This window comes from Aspergillus aculeatus, assembly GCF_001890905.1.
Source record: "Aspergillus aculeatus ATCC 16872 unplaced genomic scaffold ASPACscaffold_13, whole genome shotgun sequence".
In the NCBI taxonomy this organism is placed as follows: Eukaryota; Fungi; Ascomycota; class Eurotiomycetes; order Eurotiales; family Aspergillaceae; genus Aspergillus; species Aspergillus aculeatus.
The window spans coordinates 155,767-178,015 of record NW_017962988.1 but is presented as its reverse complement, the minus strand read 5'-3'; the positions used below and the strand labels follow the sequence as shown (position 1 = coordinate 178,015).

Genomic DNA, 22,249 nt, shown 5'->3' with positions numbered 1-22,249 from the left:
AAATATACGGGGTACTGCGTGTCATATTAAGTAGACGGCGAATCTATGCGTACTAGTATCTTAGGACATATTGAATCCCTGTCTTCTCGCCGCGCTGCTTCTCTCCGCGCTGCTTCTCTCGAACCTGCACGCCGCCTCCAATCTAGTAAGGGTTGGGCTGGGCGTACTGGAAGTACTCCAAGAAGGTCTCCTGGGCTGTCACCGAGGCAAAGCCCACGTCGCGCCAGAGGCGGCCCAGCTCAAAGGTGACGTTCCTGGCGGGGACATTGGCGCCCCAGGTGGGCAGCGTGCCATTCTTGTAGGAGCCTCCCTGATTCGGGTTCTGGGTCTTGACGAAGTTGGCCCAGTAGGACGACATGATGTCGGCGATGGCAAGATCCGCGTCGGTGTAGTCCTGGGACTGGGCATACAGGTTGCCCAACGCATAGACGACCTCGGACCCGTGGGTGGCGCCGTCGGAACCAGGGGGGGAGTAGGTCCAGAGGTAGTAGTAGACGGGCTGGGAGGAGCTTTGGCTCCAGCGGTTGGCCCACGACCAGGTGGAGGTGCAGTAACCCGAACGGATGATGGCGTTGTAGGAGTTGGTGGCCTCCGTGGTGTTGCTGGCGGGGTGCAGGGCCAGCAGCTCAGCAGCGTAGGGGCCGTAGGTCTCATTGATGGCGGCCTCGTACTGGCTCACTGTGTAGGTGGTCGAAAGGTCAATGCCGTCCTCGTCAGCATTATTTCCGACCAGGATGGGCACGTCGTTGACCGCACCGTCTTCCAGACTCCTGATGTACTTGTTCGGGATGGCGTGATGGTTGAGGACGGGGTCAAAGCCGACGAAGTCTGAGGCACCCGTACCGGTCAGGATGGTGGCCAGATCCATTGCGCGCAGCTCCTCGATGCTAGTGGCGTTTAGGGACTCGACAAAAGACGCGCTGAAGTCCAGCGCCCAAGTCATGTTGCGGTAATCGCTCCCGTAACCCCACATGTCGGGGTCGTAGGGATCCTTCAGCCCACTCTCGGCGATGGCACCTTTGATGAGGCCCTTGGTCAACGGGCTGTTGACGATGTGGTACGAGGCGCCGGAGCCAAAGGACTGGCCCGCGACTGTGATTGCCTCGGGGTCTCCGCCGAACGCCGCGATGTTCTCGTGAACCCACTTCAGCGCTGCGATCTGGTCCAGGAGACCGTAGTTGCCCGTGTAGCCAGTCTCGTCGGCCAGCTCCGGCAGTGTGAGCCAGCCCAGGGGTCCGGTGCGGTAGTTGTAGCTTACAAAGATCACCTCCTTGCCCGCCATACCCGCACCATCGTAGGTCGTCTGTTCGGACGTGCCGCCGGCGGCATACGACCAGAACATAACGGGGAGCTTAGCATCGGTCGAAGTGGCGGGGCTCCAGATGTTGATGCTCAAGCAGTCCTCGCTGATGCCCGACCCTGTGTTCGTGCTGGGACAACTATCTCCGAAGGAGGTAGCCTCGAAGGTTCCGTTCCACGAGGGGGCCGTCTGGGGAGGTTTCCAGCGGTTCTCTCCGCCGGTGGTGGCGGCGTAGGGGATTCCCTTCCAGACAGAGATGTCCTTCCAATTGTTGATGTAGGAGGGGGCGGAGGTGGCATTGAAGGCGGCGTAACCTTGAACCGTGCCTTGAGAGATGCTGATGGTTTGGTCGAAGAGAGCGGCATTGGTCGTTCCCAGCAGAAAGTAGGCACTGAGCTCGTAGATGAACTTAGCACGGGGATTCATGATGCGTCGCGCTGCGGGTGGCACAATTGGAAGCAACAGTAGTAGATAGGGTGGCTACAGAATAAGCCTGCTTCGAGCTGGATGTGGTATTCTCTTATGTTCATCTGGCATCTGCATGACTTCGACGTTCTGGTGTCAACGGCAACCGAGCCGGGGACGCGATGTGAACCGCGGTTCATCTCCGGGTGAATGCTCCGTCCTCCGCCGGAAAGCTGACGCGGTCAGTCAAGATAGTGGTTTGTTTGTTTCAAGAGAAGGATACAGAAAAGATACCGGGTGAGAGACCCAAGTCGTACCACCTCATCCAAGGAAAGGAGGCCGGTTGTTGATTGTACTGCAGTGAGTGAAGCAAATACAGGGTTTGGACCTGGACTAACCCCGATTTGGTCGGAGATTATCGTCGGAAATCCGAAGCATTTAGTGGAGTGGAGACGGGCCGGAAGCCGTTCAACGCGGCAAGTTCAGCCTAGGGTTGCTGATCCAATGCCCCATGCTTTGATCCCCATGCCACTCGGGGTTTTCCAGCCGCTGCTCACCGTCTTCATTACGTATGCCTCGACAGTTTCGGAATAAGATTTAATACCAATCTAGGTAATCTTCTCCGACCTCCGACCTCCGCTCTCCGACCTCCGACTTGACGCAGAGTAAGATGCATTTTTGCGTCATACAATTGGCAAGCGCATATCACTCTGCTATGGGATTTCGATCAGCAAGCAACAAAAATGCTCGTCATTAAGGTCATTGAGGGGGGTATCCGGGTAAGAAATGAGTTTGAGAGCTCCCTTATGTGACGAACGACCAAGGACAACACCAAACCCCAAGTCGAAGGCTGCCCCCTGATATTACATGTGTAGCACCTCCTAAGCTAGAAGGCAAGATTACGCATGCGGATGACGATCTCTGGTGCTGCTGAACCTAATCTACTTACCACGCCGACTGAAGTCAAGCCTCGGTTCCTTTGCGTCGATCCTTTAAATTCATGATCTTTTTCACGCTCGCCGTAGCATTTGATCGTAAAACAACAGTCTCAACAATGAGGGCTATCCAATGCTTGCAGATGCTGTCTTTGGCGGCCGGCCTCGCCTCTGCTGCCCTGTACGACAGCATCGTCCAGACCAAGTACGGTGCGGTACAAGGATATGCTGCCTTCAACAGCACCCCGTCCGGCGACAACCTCACCAACTGGAAAGACATCACCGTTTGGAAGGGCATTCCCTTCGCTGCTACCACCGGGGGTGAGAACCGGTGGAAGGCCCCTCAGCCCGCCAGCGCCTGGAACGGCACCTTCGACGCCAGGGAGTTCGGTAACGTGTGTCCCTCTGCCACCCAGGGCTTCAATGACTACACTATCGACGAGGACTGCCTGAACCTCAATATCTGGAGTGCAGCCAACTCGAGCGAGGCTAAGCTTCCAGTGGTGATGTGGAGTTACCCTGCCCTGTCGACTGCCGCCGACAACCTCTTTAACGGCGCCGGCATGGCTGATAAAGGCATCGTCTATGTTAACTATAATTACCGGACGGGTGCCTTTGGCTGGCTGTCGCATCCCGAACTTTCTGAGGAATTCCAGCAGACCACCGGCCACAACTCCTCAGGTAACTGGGGTATGCTCGACCAGTTCGCTGCGTTGAAGTGGATTCATGAGAATATTGCCGCCTTCGGTGGTGACCCCGACCACATTACTGTTATGGGCCAGTCCGCTGGCTCTGCTGCTACACAGCATATTCTCAATAGCCCCCTGACCAAGGGGTTGATTGTTGGCGCGATTATTGAGAGTGGTGTCCGCAACCCCCATGACCCCCTGTGCGGCAGTGTGGCCGAGAACTACAACACCTTGGATGTCTCCCTGGCGCAGGGCGTGCGCCTTCTGAAGGCGCTGAACGTGTCATCGATCGCCGAGGCGCGCGAGATCTCCTACGAGACGATTGCGGAGCTCGCGAGCACCACCACCTTTGGCTCCAGCAGCAGCGGGGAATCATGGAGCTTCTCCGCCACCCTGGACTACTACGCGATGCCGGACACCTACTACAACACTTTGGTTAAGGGATTGGCGCACGATGTGCCCGTTATCACCGGTAACACCAAGGATGAGAGCGGCGCCACGTTCAACCTGACGCTATCGCTGGCCGACTACCTGTCCGACATGAACAGCACCTTCTCAGGCGAGTGGCTGCAGCGGTTTTTGAAGGCCTACGCGGCCAACTCCTCACTGTCAGCGCCCGGCGCCTACAACTCACAGTGGACCGACCGGTCCAAAGTAGGCACATGGGGCTGGGCGCAGCTGTGGAACACCGCCTACACCAGTCCGGTCTACTCTTACTTCTGGGACCACGCTCCTCCCGGCCAGGATCAAGGCGCCTACCACGAGTCCGAGATCAACTACGTTCTGAATAATCTCTTCGACACGGACTTGCCCTGGACAACTACCGATTACGAGATCGCCAACAAGCTGAACTCCTACTGGGTTAACTTCATCAAGACCGGTAACCCCAACGGCGTCGACGCCAACGGCCAGGCCTTGGTCCACTGGGGCCCCACCACCACGGCCCAGACCGTCCAGCATGTCGGGAATGGCTGGGGCGCTATCCCCATTGCTCCTAAGGCCAAGGTTGAGTTGTTCCAGGAGTGGTTCGAGACCCAATCGCTATACTGAATGGTAGGTAGTCTGGGGTCTGGGAGGTCGTTGTCTGCCGGGTCATGGTTTGGCAGCACGCTTTCTATTGTACTTATCTTTCTGGATAGTGGCCGTAATAAGACCCCTTGCCCTGTCGAATACTTTCGGTAAAGTTCCAGATTGACACATATCCCGTATCGAAATCCGTCGCGGTAGATGCTAATCGTAGTCTTGCCCTCATCCATCCTGACTGCTATTTGCCGGTCGCGGCGCCACAAACCGAGCGAAACCCATTTTTCGGAACATCGAGCTGGACAGACGGGCTGAAGCCGAGCTGTCGTCGACCTCCAGCCTCGTCCTCTCCTCCGAGGTGCTGTACGCCTACCGCCAGCTCACCACTGCCAGTATCACCGGAAAGGACACAATCACCCTCCTCGTGCGAACGCACACCCCCACAGAAACAGAACTCACCCTCATCCACGCGAAAAAGCTCCTGGTCGCCATCCCCCCAAAAATCTCCCTCCTCGAGCCCTGGCTCCGCCTCACCCCACCCAATATCTCCCTCTTCACCCGCTACATCAACACCGGCATGTACTTCGGCATCGACAACGGCACGCGCTTTCCGCCCACCGCGGGCATCCTCAAACTCGCCTCAACCACACGATGTACCCCTCCCCTACCTGCCAGACACGTACAGCCTGATCCCCGCCCGGTTGCCCGGATTGATGCTCGCCACCCACGGCAGTCTGCAGACCACCGACCCGTTCTCGATGAGCGAGGCAGCCGTCTGCCAACACATGTGGGAGGATATCCGGCGGATCCAGCGGGAGAATCCGGACCGGTTCCCGAGGGCGGGGGAGCCGGCGTTCGTGTCGTTCGCGGCCCATGTGCCATATAACCTGCAGGTCTGGGGAGGACATCAAGAATGGGTTCTCTGAGAGATTGTATGCGCTGCAGGGGGAGATGAATACGCTTTGGACGGGGTCTGCGTGGGCGGCGGATATTAGTGGTGATATTTGGACGGTTTCGAGAGGGGTGGTGTTGCCGATGCTGGAGGGAGAGTTGTGAGGGGGGACTTTGGCTGTTTTTGTCCTTCGTTGCTTGTGTGGTATCTATATGCAGACGGAGGGGGGAGAGTGTATGCAGCGTCGAGGCATGATCTAAACTCTAGAGGGGTTCGCCTTCAGTATGACTGGGGCGCTCTGTCAGCCTGTAGCTTAGGCCCCCTTGCCAATTTCTCCGTAGCGTCCATCTCAAATCTCTGGTCATGGCAAGAATATCAAGCTGGTAGTCTAGACTGAGGAATTGAATCCGCTAGAACGCCCGGGCTGACGCTTCGGCGAGAAAATACCAAGTGAGGTGTTGGAATGGGCTTGTTTATGCTTGATATTCTAAGTCGGGAGCGGATGACTGGTTAACTCGTGCTATATCTGATTTTCTCCGGATAATTAAATAGAACAACCACACTGAGAACGTCATAGAACACGTCTCAGCTGCTGGCAGCCCGGTATTAGGCTACTTTGCCGTCGTCGATTGCGACGGCGAACCTGGAACGTCGGCGGATGCGGCCGCCGTACTTGGACAAGAGGAACGGCGCAGGAAGACAGACCAGCGACAGGAAGGCTGGGACGCTGCTTGCCCAGTGAATGCCAATGCCATCATACATAGCGGTGGTGAACAGGGGAAATGCCGCGCCGCACAGTGAGCGCAGGACCGTCGCAGCCGCCAGCGCCGAGGCTGCATAGGTCACATAGCTGTCGACGAGGTAGTTGACCAACGCCAACGAGACACAAATGTTCCCGAATCCGAAACAGGCGGTGCCCAGCATACAGACCACCCAGGGCACCGAGGGCGCATTGGTCCAGGCAAACAGGAAGAGACCGACGGGAAGCAAAACCGCCCCAACCTTGCCGGATTGCAGACGCGCTTCGGGGGGCAATCGGCCGCTCCCGGACGTTCGGCACCGCCGTGCGTATTGGCGGTTGATGATGACCATGAACGCGGTGGCGCACAGCATGCCGATCGCAATGGGGAGAAATGCGAGGCCGCCCACTCCCGGGCTCCATCCGCGGACGCGCTGGAAGACAATGGGTAGGGCCGCGAGCAGCAGGTAGGTGGTGCCGTAGATGAAGGACATGTAGACGGCAAGGACCACGACAATCGGCTCGCGGATGAGGAGCCGAGCAGGACGGGTCATGGAAATGCGACATCTCCCCGCCAGCGATCCGGGAGGGTTCCGGTGGTCGACGCTCGTGATATAGAACTTGCCTGTCTGTCGGGTGAGCGCGGCGGCCCGTCGCCGAAGCACCACATTCTCGACGGTCTCGGGGACGAAAAGAAGCCCCAGCACGAGCATCACTCCGGCGTAGATGGCGAGCAATCCCTCGATGGATCTCCACCCTCGTGTCTCGCCAAGGAACCCGCCCACGATCGGCCCCAGGACCGGCCCGAGAAATGTTGCCCCCGAGTAGAAGACTGCCGCCAGGCCTCTCGTTTCCGGACTGTACAGGTCGGCTACAATGCCGCCGGAGTTGGTGAGAGGTGAGCTGCCGAACATGCCGGCCAGACACCGGAATGCAACCAACGAGCCGAAGTTGGGCGCGACGGCTGCTGCGACATTGAAGACGGCGAAGAGGCTGAAGGTGGTTAAGAACAAGACCCTCCTCCCAAAGGCTTCCCCCAAGGGTGCCCACAGCAATGGTCCGATGGCGAACCCGAGGACATACAACGACAGCCCCAGCGTGGCAGCCTCGTCGGAGACGCTGAAGTATTCGCAAATGGAGGATAGATCTCCCGAGTAGGCACTGGACGCAAAGGCAACGGAGAGCGTTGAGAGCCCTGACAGAACTATGATGATGGCCTTGCGGGGGGCGGCGAAGTTCCGGGCATTCAATCGGTCAGTCGGGGGCCACGATATGATCTGTGGATTCTCACGAGTGCCATCCCCGGGCCAGTCGTGTCCAACATCTCCAGCAATTTTGCGGACATCGCTGGTGCCTAGCAAGAGAAAATACCCGATGGCATACAGCATCCTAGGCTTCTTGTGCGGGTAGCGCAGCGGGTTTGGTATAACTCTTGGTAGACCCTCGGATTGCGAGGTATGCTCACAGCAGAACGTGCAATGACGGGGAACGAAAATGCGAGAGCAGAAGCCAGGGGCTGGTCTGCATTCTCATATTTTTACTTGATGAGCTGTGTCTCGCTGAGAGAAGGAGAATCACACAGACTGACTGACCCACGGTTTGTTCGGCAATCTCAAGCGATTTAATTGAGGCCAAGAGCTTCGATCGTCGATCTATCTATCAGTACTTGTCATCCTATGAAATCATGCCCGGTATTAGGAGTTAGCAGAACAAGCACCGATACGCCTTGCAAGCTTTTTCAAACTTGCTTAGCCCATTTGCCGCCATTCTTACTGAACTTGGTTCAACCGGGGCCGTTGAGTGCCATTTTGGGCTAGTCCCGTAAGCGATCAGACCCGAACCCTAGCTGGTGTCAATCAATTCATGACTGCGATCGAGTCAAGAAAAAAAACCAAAAAAAAAAATACAAAAGAGAGAGATTCCATTATTTACCTGTCTGCCGTAGGAGGCAAATGACCGAAAACGGTCCTCTCCAGAACCCCTTCCTTGGAGTATTTAAGATACTGTACGGTGCCTCGGATCAAACACTTCAGATACATGCACCTTGGAGTCAAGTTACCCGCCTTACTAGCGACCTAAGGGTTGTGACTTGTAGAGCATGACTTCCTCACTTTCAAACCAAGAAACCACCACCACTGCTCCAGCCTCGGGTGCATCGAGGGAGCCATCATCTGCGATGGCCCCTGATTCAAAACCCAGGACCCATGACCCGCCCAATGGTGGCTGTCGGGCATGGCTCCAGGTGGTTGGGTCTTTCTTTCTGTTCTTCAATACCTGGTAGGTGCTACTTATGCTTGGCCCATATCGTTGGAAGCAAGACTGATCCATCGCCAGGGGTCTGATCAACTCCTATGGGGTTTTCGAGACGTTCTACGAGGAGACGTTGCTCCAAGGAACTGCTTCATCGACCATTTCCTGGATCGGCTCGCTGCAGTCCTTCTTGATCATGTTCCTCGGCGTCTTGACCGGACCCATTTACGACGCTGGGTTCGTCATACCCTTGCTGTATATTGGCTCGTTTCTCGTCGTCTTCGGCCACATGATGCTTAGTCTATGCCACAGCTTCTGGCAGGTTCTGCTGGCGCAGTCATTCTGCGTGGGCATTGGGGCCGGTCTGATCTTCGTTCCCAGCATTGCGATTCTCTCGACCTATTTTACCACCAAACTGCCCCTGGTCATTGGCATCGCCGCCTCTGGGTCGAGCATCGGCGGCGTGATTTATCCGATTCTGATCCGCGAGCTGCTTGGCCGAGTGGGATTTGGCTGGACGATCCGCGTTGCGGGCTTTGTGGCCCTCTTCGGCCTATGCATCTCCTGCGCTGTGCTCCGGGTCCGTGTTCTCCCTGCCAGTCGCCGGAAATTGATCGACTGGCCCGCGTTCCGCGAGGCCCCGTACACTCTGTTTGTCATCGGGCTCTTCCTCTGCTTCATGGGTCTCTATACCCCCTTCTACTACCTCCAATCCGTGGCGATCCAGGACCATATCACCTCAGAAAACCTGGCGTTCTACTTGGTGCCGATCATGAATGCCACATCGACCCTGGGACGTCTGGCCCCGGGATATCTGTCCCAATGGATTGGGTCGCTAAATATTCTGATTCTCTGTGCGTTGAGTTCCGGTCTTCTGGTCCTGTGCATCATCGCCGTGCAGACGCAGGGGTCTTTGTTAGCCATCTGCGCCTTGTATGGGTTCTTCTCGGGGTCACTGGTCTCGCTCATGGGCCCGATCCTTGTCATGCTGTCCCCTCACCGTGGAGTGACAGGGACCCGGATGGGGATGTGTTTCACGCTGCTGGGCGTGGCACTATTGATCGGGACTCCTATCGCCGGCTCAATCCTGGGTTCTCATGGTGCGAATATGGTCTGGGTGTATAGCGGCGTTCTGACCCTCTCGGGAGGAGCCACGATTGGGGCTGCTCGGATGAGGTTGACTGCCGGGAGGCCGGGGATAGTTGCAAAGACCTAAATTGGATGCTGTGGACTGGATTGTTCTGAATCTCACATGTAAGCTAGATTCAAGAGGGTTGGCAAACCCCCTCGCACCACATTGAATTTGAGCTGAGTAGAAAAGGCAGTTGAGTCAAGTACGTCTGGACCCATTTGAACACTTTGGTAGGTAGTTGCCACCTGCCTCCGTAAGAAGTATGTATAACTCGCCATTGAGTGTTGTGCTGTGTTGAGAGACTCTTGGTTTTGATCAAACCAGAAAACCTTTCAGTTTATTCAGTACAGTTTGAGGATCCACCTTGAAAAGCCGCATGGACAGAAAATAGCTCTACATTGGTTTATTAGGTTCTTGGGTTGCTGTAGGGGAAACTGCTCTGCAACACTGCTCTGCAAAGAAATTGGGGCAAATCCTCAGTCATCGGTTAACCAGATAGGGCTAGCGGCGTAAGCATAATAGAAGCTGGACCATGGAAGGAATGCTGCCCTGCTGCCTTGCTGCCTTTCTGCCTTACTGCCCCACTGCCCCCGCATCAAGGCATCCACTCTGTCCGCCCAGCATCACTTCTCAACCCCCTTCCCTTCCCTCTCTCTCTCTCTCCCTTCCCCTCCTAGCTTGAGGTCAACCCCCATCATTCATCTCCTACCTACAGTACACCACAAAGCAGAGTTTCACAAGCCCACTTACTAATAACCAACGCCAAAAGAGGGTAACAAAAAAGGAAAAAAAAAAAAAAAAAAAAAAAAGAAAAAAGAAAAAGAAAAGGAGGAAATTTCAAACAAACTAACAATGACAGACTCTAAAGCCGCTTACTTGCTCCAACTAGATATGAGGGCTGAGAGGCGTAAGATACAGAATCGCGTGAATCAACGCACTTATCGTAGGCCTCCCCCCCCCCCCCTCCCCCCCTCCCCCTCCCTTCCCGGTGGCTCGCATCAGTCTGTATTTTCTTAACCATACTATTATTAGGCATGAGGCAGAGTGTGCAGAAGAGCGAACCCGCGCGACCTCGGCGTTGGAAAGTCATCGGCTCGCTAAGCAGTCACGATCCCGCTCCCATCAAAGGGGACGGTGGCGCAATGCAGGCCAGCAGTACTCTCCATCCTCCCTCCTCTTCTCATAGTTCCGATCATGCCCTCTACCAAACTCGCGAATTCCAGCGGGATGCCATTGTTTGCCGCCTTGCGCCCCCCCACGGCGGAGAACGGGCCCGCCAATTCGAGCTGGCCGCGTACCGGCATTATATGCAGGGCACTCCCCAAGTCGACCAGCTGCTCACTCTGGTCAAAGTGAATGTCTACCGTGCATTGGCCGCCAACCTGAACGCCCTCGGGATGACGGACATCAGGGGGTGGATGCACCCGGATGCCACGTCTGCCTTTGCCACCCTGCAGCCAAGCGCAGCAGCCCTCGACCGCGCGCTGCCCAAGCATCTACAGCCGACCGCCATCCAGCGGGCGGTGCCACACCACCCCTGGTTGGACTTCTTCCCGCATCCCCGGATGCGCGACCGGCTGATCGTGGCCGGAGATCAGTACGACGACGAAGAACTGTGCGTGGACATCATGGGCTTCTGGACCGCCGGGAAGGAGGACCCGGCGCTGATCGTCTGGGGCCCGCCCTGGGACATCGCCAATTGGGAGATGTCGGACGCCTTCGTCCGAAAATGGGGATGGACGGTCAAGGACTGCCCGGACCTGTTCCGGGCGACCAATTCATGGAGGGCCCTACGCGGGGACAAGCGGCTCTGCAGCCGGTGAAATTCTTCGCTGCCTGTTGCTGGTTTCACTCATTTTTCTCGTGGCAGAAGGATATAAATATGCAGTATCTCGAAGGTCTGCCCCCCCTCCCCATGCCGTGGAGACCTATTCGTATGGATAGGATTGCAAAGCGCGTGCATCATCTCTTGAGTGCACGTAATCGAGGCGGGGTGAACTGCTTGCCCCTGGTGCGCCTTGACTCTAAACTTGTCGAGTGCCAATTGATGCGTTTCATGGCCGTTTCTCTTCGGCCAGAGCTCGTTACAACCAGCGTATCGAGATGGGTTACCGTGGTCTAGCAATGAGACACAACACGAACACAATTATTTGACTCTCTGTGGCGTTCAGTTTACTAATACATAACGATATCGCGCCCGTCCATGGTCCATATCCATAATCACCTGGTTAGCCTCCTTCATCGGTCGTTCCTCGATCCACGGCCGCACACCTTTAGCCTCTGCCAAAGCAAGCATCTCCCGTATCTCGCCAGGGCTTCCAATCTTCGACCCACAAAGTCGAAGCCCGCTCCCAATCAATGCCCCGGCGGCGATGGTGAACGGACCGTCCTCCGGGTTACCGACCTGCACGAACGCACCATTGGGTCGCAAAAGCTTGAGGTAATCCGCCAGGGGGAGCGTGTTGGAAGAGACGGTCGAGATGATAAGATCCAGGGTGCCGGCGTGGTGGCCCCCCGACCAGTCGGGCTCCTCGGCCGTGGCCACGTAGACATCGGCCCCGAGGGCGCGGGCATCGTCGCGCTTCGACGCCCGGCGGGAGAAGGCGGCGACCCAGTCGGCCTCGAGCGCCCGCGCAAAGAGGATGGCGAAATGGCCCAGCCCGCCGACGCCGATGATGCCGACCCGGCGCCCGGGCCCGCAGCTGTACTGCTTGAGGGGCGCATACACCGTCGCGCCCGCGCATAGCATTGGCGCCGCCGCCGCGGACGGAATGCCGTCGGGGATCCGGATCGCGAAGTGCGCCGGCACGCGGTGGAAGGTTGCGTAGCCCCCGTACGAGACGCTGCCGTCCAGATAGCGGCCCGCGTACGTGCCCGTCCACAGCCGGGTGCAGTACTTCTCATTCCCCGTGCTGCACTCGACGCAGTGGCCGTCCCCCACGCGCCCGCGGCAGGAGTCGCTCTGGGGGCCCACGCCCACGCGCACGCCGACCGCCAGCCTCTGAGCCGGCGGCACTTGCGCTCCGACGCGGACGACAATCCCCACGATCTCGTGGCCCACGCAGCACGGATACGGGGTTGGACGCTATGTGTTTAAGAGAAGAGTCGTCAACGACTGGTCAAATTCCGACAGTGGGGACAAAACCTACCCAACCGCTGCGCAAGACACAGAGGTCGGACGCGCAGACGCCGCAATGAGTGACGCGAATGTCGACGTCCGTTTCCTCCCAGGGCTTCGGCTGAAACTCCCGCCACACAAGTTGCCCTTGGGCGGCATTTGGGTCCAGGCCCATCCACCCTTCGAATTTGGGAGCGGTGTCCGGCATCGTAAGTGTTTTGAGAAAGATGTAGGTGACTGAGAAGAATGGGGGATGTGGAAGACTGTATTCGAAGTCAAAGATCCTCGGTCGGGGTGGGAGGAGAGGAGCATTGGGTCGTTTTATATGGCGCCGGGGGGGGGTAAATCAATCACCCATGGTAGAAAGCAACGAAAAAGGTTCAGTCGGAATTAGTTGCGTTATTGTCAGCCTCATGCTGTTCTCTGTATTTCACTGCCGGATCTATCCACGCCTTCGAAGTACAGTTAGCTACTGGGTTAGCTGTCTGGGTCTTCGCCCTCAATGGGTTAGCTTGTCAGCGTGCGGGAAGTCAGACCCGCTCGCTCATGCTCAAAGGCGGTGCTGACACCATTCATGGATAGCATGCTCGTTGCTCGCTTCACACCAATTCCTGGTAGATGGAATTAGGGCAGTTGTTACCCCCTATCTCCGACTTCAATTTCAAGAAGGTTCGATTCTTGTGGCGGTAGCGATGCAGAAAATGGAATAAGTCTCAGGCGTAAGTCAGCCCCATTCTGCCTCTAGTATGCACACGTACTGTACTCATGCAACACGTCATCGACACCATCAATACAACGAGCAAGCACGGTAGTTTTCTTTAGGACTAACTGTCAAGTGAAATTCAGTGGGGCTGAAAACTTCCCTCAGAAACGAAGAGAGAACTGAATCAGACTCAGAGTCAAACATCTAGAGTTACTCTATCTGAGCTGACTATTGTATTCGAGATATCCATGGTGCCAACCAGTCAAGGGCATACTTCTGGAGAGGGGCCTTAACTACGGCCTCTCTGCCAATTAAGAGACTACTGCGAATGAGGCAAGAAGCAAGCAACAAGCAAAATCCATTTCAAGTCATCGACGATGCCAGATCCTTCCCACAGGGTGAAGAAATCCACCCGAAGGGGCGTAACCTCCCCCAAGAGCTGAACGGCTACTCGCTCAGAGCGACCGTATCGACGTAAAGATACGGCATCATACTGCTTGGATGACGGTCGCCTTGCACCTCAGCGGCCTGGATCACCTCATTAATCTCTTCCAGGTCCTTCAGGCTCAATTGAACGTCCAAGCTCCCCACGTTCTCTTCCAAGTTCCGAATCCTCGTAGTCCCCGGGATGGGAACGACCATTTTCACCGAAGCGCAAAGCCACGCCAGGCTCAGCTGGCCGACGGTGCACTTCTTCCGCGCCGCCAGCGCCTGCAGCCGGTCGACCAGCGCCAGGTTCTTCGGGAAGTTCTCCGCCGAGAACCGCGGCAGGATGCGGCGACGGTCGGTCGCATCGAAATCGTCGGCGCTGCGGATCTTCCCCGTGAGGAACCCGCGGCTGAAGGGCGAGTAGGGCACGAGCGCGACCCCGAGCTCCTCGCAGGCGTGAAGAAGGCCGTTGTGGAAGGCATCCACGGCGAAGGGCGAGACCTCCACCTGCACCGCTGCGACGGGGTGGATGCGGTGCGCGCGCCGGAGCGTCGCTGCTGAGCATTCGCTCAGCCCCAGGTACTTGACGAGCCCGTCGTCAACGAGCTGCTTCATCGCGCGCATCGTCACTTCAATGGGCTGGTCCGGGTCGATGCGGTGGCAGTAGTAGAGATCGATCGCATCGCCATCGGCGAGACCCAGCCGGGCGCGGCTGCGCAGGCACGCCTCACGCACGTACGCCGGGTCATTGTGGATGCTAGATGGGAGTCCCGGCCGCTGTTGGATGCCGAACTTGGTGGCCAAGAAGATCTCCTGCCGCCTGCCGCTTCGTTGGAACCAGCTTTGGTAGCTCATGTGGTTAGCAGGGTTCCGTGGAAGATGTGCCGAGAGGGGGTTTTCTTTTCTTGGTCGTCGTTCAAGACCGCTGGCTGTACTGTACCTACCGCGCGAGAATGTCTTCATTGTCGGCGTACACGTCCGCCGTGTCCCAGAAGGTGACACCCCGAGCATGCGCCTCGTCGAGAAACCGTAGCCGTTCCTCATCAGGCATGGGGACTCCGTAGAACATGGAAAGGCCCATGAGGCCAAGACCTACAAGCATGCATTCAGTATTGTGCGGGGATGCAGATCAAGGAGTTGACCGATAACCGCTCACCTTGCGCGGACACCAGAGGGCCATTTGCGCCGAGTTGGATAGTGGGAAGCATTGTCGGGTTGGAACAAGTCGTAGACATCACTGCAACTGTTCACAAGAACGAAACAAGTGGAAACGCGCGCCAGCAGAGAGATTTCAAGTCTTATAGATACGTCTCTGCACGTCAGCTGACCCTGGGATGCTCTATGGATTCAGCTTCAGGATCTTCTAGCCCTACATTATCGGCCAAAAATGGCTAGTCACATAAGCATTTGTGATGTGGTCCCGTGGGTTCCAGAAGTCCTCAAACTATGGACCCACTACATGACCAGCGGCAGCTTATCGCAGCACCCCGGCATCGGGCTTCTCCAGGGCGCTACCTCCGGGTGGTTACGGCTGGCCAAATCATGATCAATTGACGAGAGGAGTTGATTGCAACTCTAGCCTACAAAGTAAAAGCACCTTACGTCTTCCACGCTTTCCAACCTGGACCCACCCAATCCACGCGTAGGGGCACTGTAAGCGGGAAGCATGATCATGCACAATCATGTATCCAGAGTCAAGAGATGTGACACCTAGATACTTACCCTATTCAACCATCCATCTGGCATAATCGGCGGGATTCACATCGTTGTTAGGATGTTATGTTTGACAGGGAAGAATCACCGCAGACAAAGCGGCTTTTCAAGATCCCTGATGCCTATGGAGTCCAAACTGTACTACCTGATCCACTCAGTCCGTGGGCAGCGCCCACCAATGTTCCCCAATGCCTTTTCCCGCGATCATACGCATCATTTCCATACCAGCCAACCCATCTACTCGAACCACCGATCGACTACCCACCACCTCCACCACCCCTTCCTTTTGTTGAGTCCATCCCCAACCACCCGCTCATACTCATCCACCTCCGCCCGTAACCCGTCAACCCCCAAATCCGCCCTCTCGGGCCGCACCCACCCCGTCCGCCTAAACACCTTCCACCCAGCCCCCAGAGCCACAAACACCGCAATCATCGCATAATCCAACACAAAAGTCTCGGTACTCCACCGCCCGTGCAAAAACACCTCCCACCCCAGCACCAACACCATCACCCCGGTCCCGAAGACAGCAAACCACCCCGCATACGGCTGGAGATACCCTCGAAACGGGAGTGTGGCCCGATCCACGCCCTGCGCTTTTAATGCAGTATAGAAATGAAGATACGTGACACACGTGCCCAAGTAATTCAGTAGATAGGATGCGGTGATGACGCTGACCAGCCAGTTCAGGACGGTGGCGGAGGCGTGTTGCACCTGGAGGAAGGCGAGGCAGCAGAATGCCATGGTTAGGACTATCGCGTAGATCGGGAGGCCGCGGTTGGTGCATCTGGCTAGGATGGCGGGGGCTTTGCGGGTCAGGGCCAGCCCGTGCAGCGTGCGCGAGGCCGAGTAGACGAGGTTGTTGCCGGCGGAGAGGACGGAGGTCAGGATTAGGAGGTTCACGATGTGTGGGAGGATGGGGATCGAGAGGTTGTTCATGGAGATTACGTAGGGGGATCTTTTGGGGTCTGTGTTAGTATTGTGCTTGATAAAAGGGGAGGAGAGGGAGGAGGCTCACGCTGCGCCGGTTCCGCTCCCCTTGCGGGTTCCTGCGATCGTCGCGGCCAGGGTTGGGTCGTTGTACGGCAGCACGATCCCCATGCATAAGGCGCCGGCGATGAAGAAGACCATCAGGCGCCAGACGAAGGAGGTGAAGGCCCGATGCATCACCGTCCGTGGCCGCTCGGCTTCTGCAGCGGTCATTGAGATGTATTCTGGTCCGACCATTCTGGAAGTCGGTTAGAGAGGTTTGGGGAGGGGTAAGGCTGGGAATGGTTACGTGAACGACGCCTGGATCATGCATGCGAGGACACCGCAGAAGCGACCGGTGTTTCCTGCGGTGAGATATGAGACGAAGGCGCCCTGGTATGGTGTGAGCCACTAGTAGGTTGTTTGGTTGTTCTTAGGGTTGGATTTACAGGGTCATTCCAGTAACGGAAGCCATATGCATCGTGATGAGGGTTCCCTCCGACCATCGTCACGAAGGTGTAGCAAATCAACCCGATCATCAAAATAATCTTACAGATGGAGATGTAGAACTCGGCCACTCCGAAGTAGCGCACGGTCAAAATATTCAGAACACTGCCATAGTGAACACTGGCTCTCAGATAGACGGGGATGCTGTACCCATATATCACCATGACGATCACAACAACTGCCGCCACCGGTATACGATCCGTCCAATACGTGAGAAGTACATTGATTGCGACAATCTCGTAAGGAATCCCCAGAGCTATCTCAGTCAGTTACCAAGCACCCTGTCGGGAGACTACTCACCCATCGTGAGGAAGAAGTTCCACCCCATGGCAAAGCCTAGGGCATCGTCGACCCAGTGACCTGCCAGCTGAACAAACGGCGACGGTATGGGCAGATAACACACCATTTCCGCTAACGATAAATTATTAGACACAGTTCTCTTTCTGCTAGCGTGAGACTCACCAAAACATTGGTTCACGGCGAGAATAATTGTGCCATATGCCGCAAATCCCAGCAGCAGGCCTGCTGGTCCTCCTTTCGGCAGTACAGCGCCCATTTGCACAAACAAGGCTGTCCTCGTGAGTATCACTACAAATTATCAACCGATTCGGAGACTTACAGGTCCCGATAGCGCCGCCGACTGCGAGAAGTTGCACCTCTCTACCCCGCAGCTTGCGGTGCAGATGCTGCGACCCCGCGGACAGCAGGCGGGCCTCCTCGACGACCGTGTCGGGGACTTTGGTCGTTGTCGATTCCATTCGGGACTGGTCTTGCACTGCGATCTGCTTTTTTGTGACATTTTACACGAGACTGGCTTTGCGGACATTTATATCTGCTTTTTCCCCCTATAAGCGCGATGGTGGGGTGCGATAGCGGGGTTCGGCCTATGAGCAGGGATGCAGTGGTCGACGTGCAGATGCTGTCTTGGTAAGACTTCACTTATCGCCTCCAGTTGACTCTATCGTTTATTTCATGGAATATACTGCAGTTCTAATGACAAATCGCTCTAAGATCATGATAACAGGACCAGCCTGCTCCCCAGCCACCACTCTATTCATCATCGCCGAATGGCATCGGCACCCATTCTGCCTCCTCAACCGGCAGCTCCTCACTCTCACACCTTGAACACCGACACACAAATCGAAACAGCGTCTGCAGACGCTCTCGTCGAGTCTGGAGGTCCGTGAATTGTGTCAGGTCGAAATACGAGATACAGCATTCTTCCCCAGCGGCGATGTCCTTCGCCGCCGTGAAGATCATACGACCGTGCTGGTCGGGTTTATGCGTCATCTAGCGTCAGATTTAGCAGCTATGCAGGTCTTCCCATCCAGTAGAACTCACATTCGGTCCGCAGGAGTGATTCGCGATGGCCGCACGAGGATACACCGCCGCGCCGAACTGCTCGCCCCGGTCGAGGGCATCCGGCGGCACGGGGTACAGCCCCGTCTCGCGCGGGTACAGGCCAAACGAGTTGGCCTCTTCCTGACAGATGAGCTTGAGCACCTCCCTGTCCGGCAGGTTGTGCGGTAGCACCGGCCCATGGCGCAGGTACTTCTTGACGAGCGCCGTCCACGCGCGCACCTGCGCATGCGACCACGAGTCCTCCGAGCCGCAAAAGGATCGCATCGCCTGCCAGCCTTGGGCGAACCCGCGGCCAGAAGCCACCTGCTCATCCGTCGTCGTCGTCGTCGCCGTCAACTCTCCACCCTCAGCAGACAGTTCAACGTGTCGCGCGGCAAGGATCCGTACAATCAACCACAGCATCCCGAACTCATACTCGCCCCGCTTCTCGCGAATGGAGGGAGCGAACCGCTTGAGCCAGGTGCACTCGAACGCATGGCGGACGCGGTCTGCGGCCTGACAGGCGGCACTGCACCACATCACATCCCCCGGACAGCCCTGCGGACACGCGAGGCGTTCCGCACTGCACGGCATCCGCCGACTGCACGGGGGGTGACTGCACAGCAGCGCCTCGCTCGTCCGGGGGTCATCGACCGCGGGGATCACCGCGTAGGGCGTGTCGACCAGCACCACCTCGCCCCGCGGGATGGGCTGGGCCGCCCGCAGCTGGCGGCCCTTGTAGGGGTCGACCCCTTGCTCGAGATGGGGGTGGATCCACGCCGTTGAATTGGCCTCTGCAACAGCAGATTTGGCCACTGCTGCTGGTTCTAAGTGTATTTGCTGCTCTGGGGGCTGTAATAGGGGCATTTTTGAGGTGGATAGTTGCGTGTGGGCACCAGATCTGTCTACCGGGATCTCAAGTTTGATCCCCAATTTCTTGTCAAAAATTTGACCCAACCTTTTTTTTTCTGCGGGATTACACTATCACTACCTATCGCATCTCTTATCGTCTGCAGAAGTGTGGGTCTATGTGCGCTGGAGTCGTCTGGACCAATGATTCGAGCATGATGGCGTGGATGGGCCAATAGAATTGAGGCAGGATGTGATGGGTCTTATCGGCGGATCGCGTGGCAAAGCTTGCCCTTTTTTTGCGATACGATCGAGCTTGGGAGACTCTTCATTTCTCCGCAGGAACAAAATCTGGAGACATGCTGCGGGCCTTGCGGAAGATCACTCGAAGTTTGGATTCAGACATTTTATCTGTCTTCCTTACCTTCAGATTCTGGGTTGGATCGTTGATTGGACCGGTGGATGCGGAATTTGAGCTACGGATCTAAGGCCCAGGGCATGCATGTTAGTCGGTAGCTGGCACTGTCACGACTTGACACACTTGATGTTAGTTTGCAGCTGCCATACAATGGTTGCGATCCTCAATCTACCGATGAGGTTGATCACGCAGGAGCCTTCTAGTCAATACATACACCAGGTACTGTACGGTGCCTGGTCAACTGGAACTGGGGACTTATGACATGCACAATTAGTCATCATTTTTCATGGATGCACAAGTGCATAAGATTTGCTGTTGTCTCGAGTGAAGAATTGACGCTGTTCTCAAGACTAGTACATCATGAACAAGATCATATACCTTCTCGTAACCGGAATATTATTGTGGGGTTTTTAGGTGAGAGGGCCAAGTGCTTCCTCGCATTTAATCCTTCTTTATATACAATTTATCGACTTCAAATCAATAGAACACATACAACAAGAGACAAACTATATCAACTTGAACGACAGAGCTCAGAACCATTATTGACTAACAGCAGCAGCAGCGACCAGCGCATCGCAAGCCGAGCTCTGCGTGGAGGCATCAGCGCTCGCAAACGGACCCGACCAAGTCCCCCCCAACGCATCGCCATCGCCCCGGTCCTTCTCCCAGATACTATCCGCATTCTTCAGCAAGAAACTACGGATCTGGTCACTGGGCGCCGCCTTGTAAAGCACCGCCAGATTGCGCATAAACACGCCCTTGAACTGGGGAGCGTCGCCCGTGCAATTCGGCTCGCATGGCTCGGTCAGCACGCCGTCCGCATTGCCGAGCGCGCTCATCGCCGCGCTCGCGATCTGCTGCGCCGTGGAGACATACGACCCGTCCCCGAACAGCTGCGCCATCTCGACGAGCGCCCCCAGAATCACCCCCTGGTTGTAGGTCCACACCGTACCGCCATCGTTGCGGCAGCTGCCCAGATCCAATCCGTTGTTGATCGTGTGCTGGTCGTTGATCAGCCCGCTGCGCGCGAACCAGCTCCAGCTCTGCGCCGCCCACTCCTTATAATACCCTGCCTGCGCGGGGATCCGCCGCCCCAGGTGCGCCGCCACGCTGAGGAACAGCTCATTCTCGATCGCCCCGTTCTGCGTGTGTGGTTTGTCCCACCACTGGCCGCCGCACGTCGCGTTCCAGCCCGTCGTCATGTCGGCGAAGATGCTCGCTGCCGTGGTCAGGTAGCGCGTCTCCTGCGTGAGGTCGTACACCTGGATCCAGGCGAGCGCCCACCAGGCTTCGTCGTCGTAGTAGTCGTTGATGAAGCCAGGGTAGGCGCGGCGCGCGAGGCGGTGGGGGTTGCTGCGGCTGGCGTGGGCGCGGGCGTGGGCCTCGCGCTTCACGGCGCGCGCGGCGGTCGACCCCTGCGCCCGCGTGAGGGTGTTGGCGAAGACGGCGGCGTTCGCGCTCAGCTGGCTCGCGTCCAGCGCGGTCAGGTCCGCCAGCACCGTCAGGCAGTTGGCGCTGTTCCACCAGCCGGTCGTGTCCCACAGCCCCGTGCTCGGGTTGTACCATTTCTGCAGGGTCGTCACCGCCGCTTTGGCGTTGGAGAGGTAGTCGGTGGCCGCGAGGGCGCCCTGGAGGCACAGCAGGGATGCGAGCGAGGTTTTGACTATCATCGTAGCTTCGATTCAGGACTCAATGGCAAGGTGAATTGTAGTAGTGAGGAAGTCAACAAACAGCAGGGGTGTGCAGGGTGTGCAGGGTATTTAGCATTGTTGTGGCCCGGGCGAACGGTTCTTTGTCCCCGGCACAAATACCGCCCACCAACCTGTGTCTTTGTTGCCGGACGAGTCGCAAGGCGCATGATTGGGCTGTGCTTGTTTTTGAAACACTTCTTCCGCCAGGAATAGTGCTGCGTTTTTGGGGGCCAGATGGGCCCAAAACTGGGGGATGTACGGTGATTGGGAGGAATCCGCTGGCTTCATTCCTAAGTGCGACGACGATCTTCCGCACTGCCCGCAGTGCCTGCCCCCTTAATATGGGATTGGTGTGTTCCAAGGGTCCAGGAATACATTTGTTAGGCAGAATCAAAGGACCCTGATTTATCCCCCAGGATTCGAAGGATCAAGGGTTTCCGGGCGTTGGGGCTAGGGTCTGTCTTTGGTTATTGGGTGTTGTGGTGGTTCGGCACTGCTCCCTTGCCGAAATGGGCTGCCCGCCCTAATCTGAGCACTTCCTGCAGACACTGCTCGAAGCATTCTTCGTGACGGACATCTTGACACACGTCAGACGTGCAAGCAGAGTTCTACTGTGATATTTTGGCTGTTGCAAGCATGATGAAAATTCTCGATTTCTGGGCTCGTACCTTCGCGCCCACACCCACAAAATGCCACAAGAGTTCGATGTAGAGCGAATTCCTCGGCACATAAGGTAGTGAGTGAGTTGGATGAGAAGGCCAAGGTCATATATGAGCCAAGAAAGGAATGCTAGCTATCACAGGTGTTCTCGATTTTTTATCTGCAGTGATCTGAACATTCTCACCAAGTCAAAGCGACAGGTTATGTCACGTGGGTCTCTCTCTCTCTCTTCCCCCCTCTGCATGATGTCCGTGTCCAGTGTGAGTCTTTTTCCACTAAGAGTAAAAAGAAAAGCTAGGTAAAAAATCGCCGTTTCGCTTATTGTCTGCCAGCCACTCCACCGATCGAGAATCTTCTTCTTCGGCCTCCTGGCTGTTTTCTCCGACCGAGGTGAATAAGCACGTCCAAATGGGAGCTTAATCATCTCGGCCTTGAGCTTCACCCCGAAGTTTCGTAATGAGATCACCACCCCTGCTACACGACCCA

At 56.6% G+C, this 22,249-nt stretch overlaps 9 protein-coding genes across 9 annotated transcripts; 2 read left to right on the top strand and 7 right to left on the bottom strand.

Annotated features, from left to right (window-relative positions):
- Positions 1-142: 142 nt before the first annotated feature.
- ASPACDRAFT_32638 (carboxylesterase/lipase family protein) lies at positions 143-1,726 on the bottom strand (the record flags this gene model as incomplete). The annotated part of the gene is made up of 1 exon (XM_020199893.1): positions 143-1,726. One exon carries the CDS (start codon positions 1,724-1,726, stop codon positions 143-145), a length of 1,584 nt encoding a protein of 527 aa, XP_020053783.1.
- A 1,057-nt stretch (positions 1,727-2,783) lies between these two features.
- Positions 2,784-4,379, top strand: ASPACDRAFT_32633 (carboxylesterase/lipase family protein; the record flags this gene model as incomplete). The annotated part of the gene is made up of 1 exon (XM_020199892.1): positions 2,784-4,379. One exon carries the CDS (start codon positions 2,784-2,786, stop codon positions 4,377-4,379), a length of 1,596 nt encoding a protein of 531 aa, XP_020053782.1.
- Positions 4,380-5,850: 1,471 nt separating this feature from the next.
- On the bottom strand, positions 5,851-7,371 carry ASPACDRAFT_62463 (MFS transporter; the record flags this gene model as incomplete). Its single annotated transcript, XM_020203788.1, has 1 exon — positions 5,851-7,371. One exon carries the CDS (start codon positions 7,369-7,371, stop codon positions 5,851-5,853), a length of 1,521 nt encoding a protein of 506 aa, XP_020053781.1.
- Positions 7,372-8,159: 788 nt separating this feature from the next.
- Positions 8,160-9,449, top strand: ASPACDRAFT_45530 (uncharacterized protein; the record flags this gene model as incomplete). Its single annotated transcript, XM_020201618.1, has 2 exons — positions 8,160-8,260; positions 8,318-9,449. 2 exons carry the CDS (start codon positions 8,160-8,162, stop codon positions 9,447-9,449), a joined length of 1,233 nt encoding a protein of 410 aa, XP_020053780.1.
- A 610-nt stretch (positions 9,450-10,059) lies between these two features.
- Positions 10,060-12,867, bottom strand: ASPACDRAFT_1882162 (NAD(P)-dependent alcohol dehydrogenase; the record flags this gene model as incomplete). Its single annotated transcript, XM_020198275.1, has 3 exons — positions 12,515-12,867; positions 11,542-12,450; positions 10,060-10,074 (listed from the first exon to the last, which is right to left on the bottom strand). The coding sequence occupies exons 1-3, from the start codon at positions 12,689-12,691 to the stop codon at positions 10,060-10,062; spliced, it is 1,101 nt and encodes a 366-aa protein (XP_020053779.1). The 5' UTR covers positions 12,692-12,867.
- A 766-nt stretch (positions 12,868-13,633) lies between these two features.
- ASPACDRAFT_32355 (uncharacterized protein) lies at positions 13,634-14,823 on the bottom strand (the record flags this gene model as incomplete). The annotated part of the gene is made up of 3 exons (XM_020199873.1): positions 13,634-14,456; positions 14,560-14,707; positions 14,772-14,823. The coding sequence occupies 3 exons, from the start codon at positions 14,821-14,823 to the stop codon at positions 13,634-13,636; spliced, it is 1,023 nt and encodes a 340-aa protein (XP_020053778.1).
- A 742-nt stretch (positions 14,824-15,565) lies between these two features.
- Positions 15,566-17,562, bottom strand: ASPACDRAFT_45526 (uncharacterized protein; the record flags this gene model as incomplete). Its single annotated transcript, XM_020201617.1, has 7 exons — positions 15,566-16,286; positions 16,347-16,556; positions 16,608-16,690; positions 16,747-17,060; positions 17,105-17,215; positions 17,267-17,374; positions 17,424-17,562. 7 exons carry the CDS (start codon positions 17,560-17,562, stop codon positions 15,566-15,568), a joined length of 1,686 nt encoding a protein of 561 aa, XP_020053777.1.
- A 299-nt stretch (positions 17,563-17,861) lies between these two features.
- ASPACDRAFT_53661 (SET domain-containing protein) lies at positions 17,862-19,012 on the bottom strand (the record flags this gene model as incomplete). Its single annotated transcript, XM_020202781.1, has 3 exons — positions 17,862-17,889; positions 17,934-18,094; positions 18,146-19,012. 3 exons carry the CDS (start codon positions 19,010-19,012, stop codon positions 17,862-17,864), a joined length of 1,056 nt encoding a protein of 351 aa, XP_020053776.1.
- A 939-nt stretch (positions 19,013-19,951) lies between these two features.
- On the bottom strand, positions 19,952-21,082 carry ASPACDRAFT_32205 (uncharacterized protein; the record flags this gene model as incomplete). Its single annotated transcript, XM_020199863.1, has 1 exon — positions 19,952-21,082. The coding sequence occupies one exon, from the start codon at positions 21,080-21,082 to the stop codon at positions 19,952-19,954; it is 1,131 nt and encodes a 376-aa protein (XP_020053775.1).
- Positions 21,083-22,249: the final 1,167 nt, after the last annotated feature.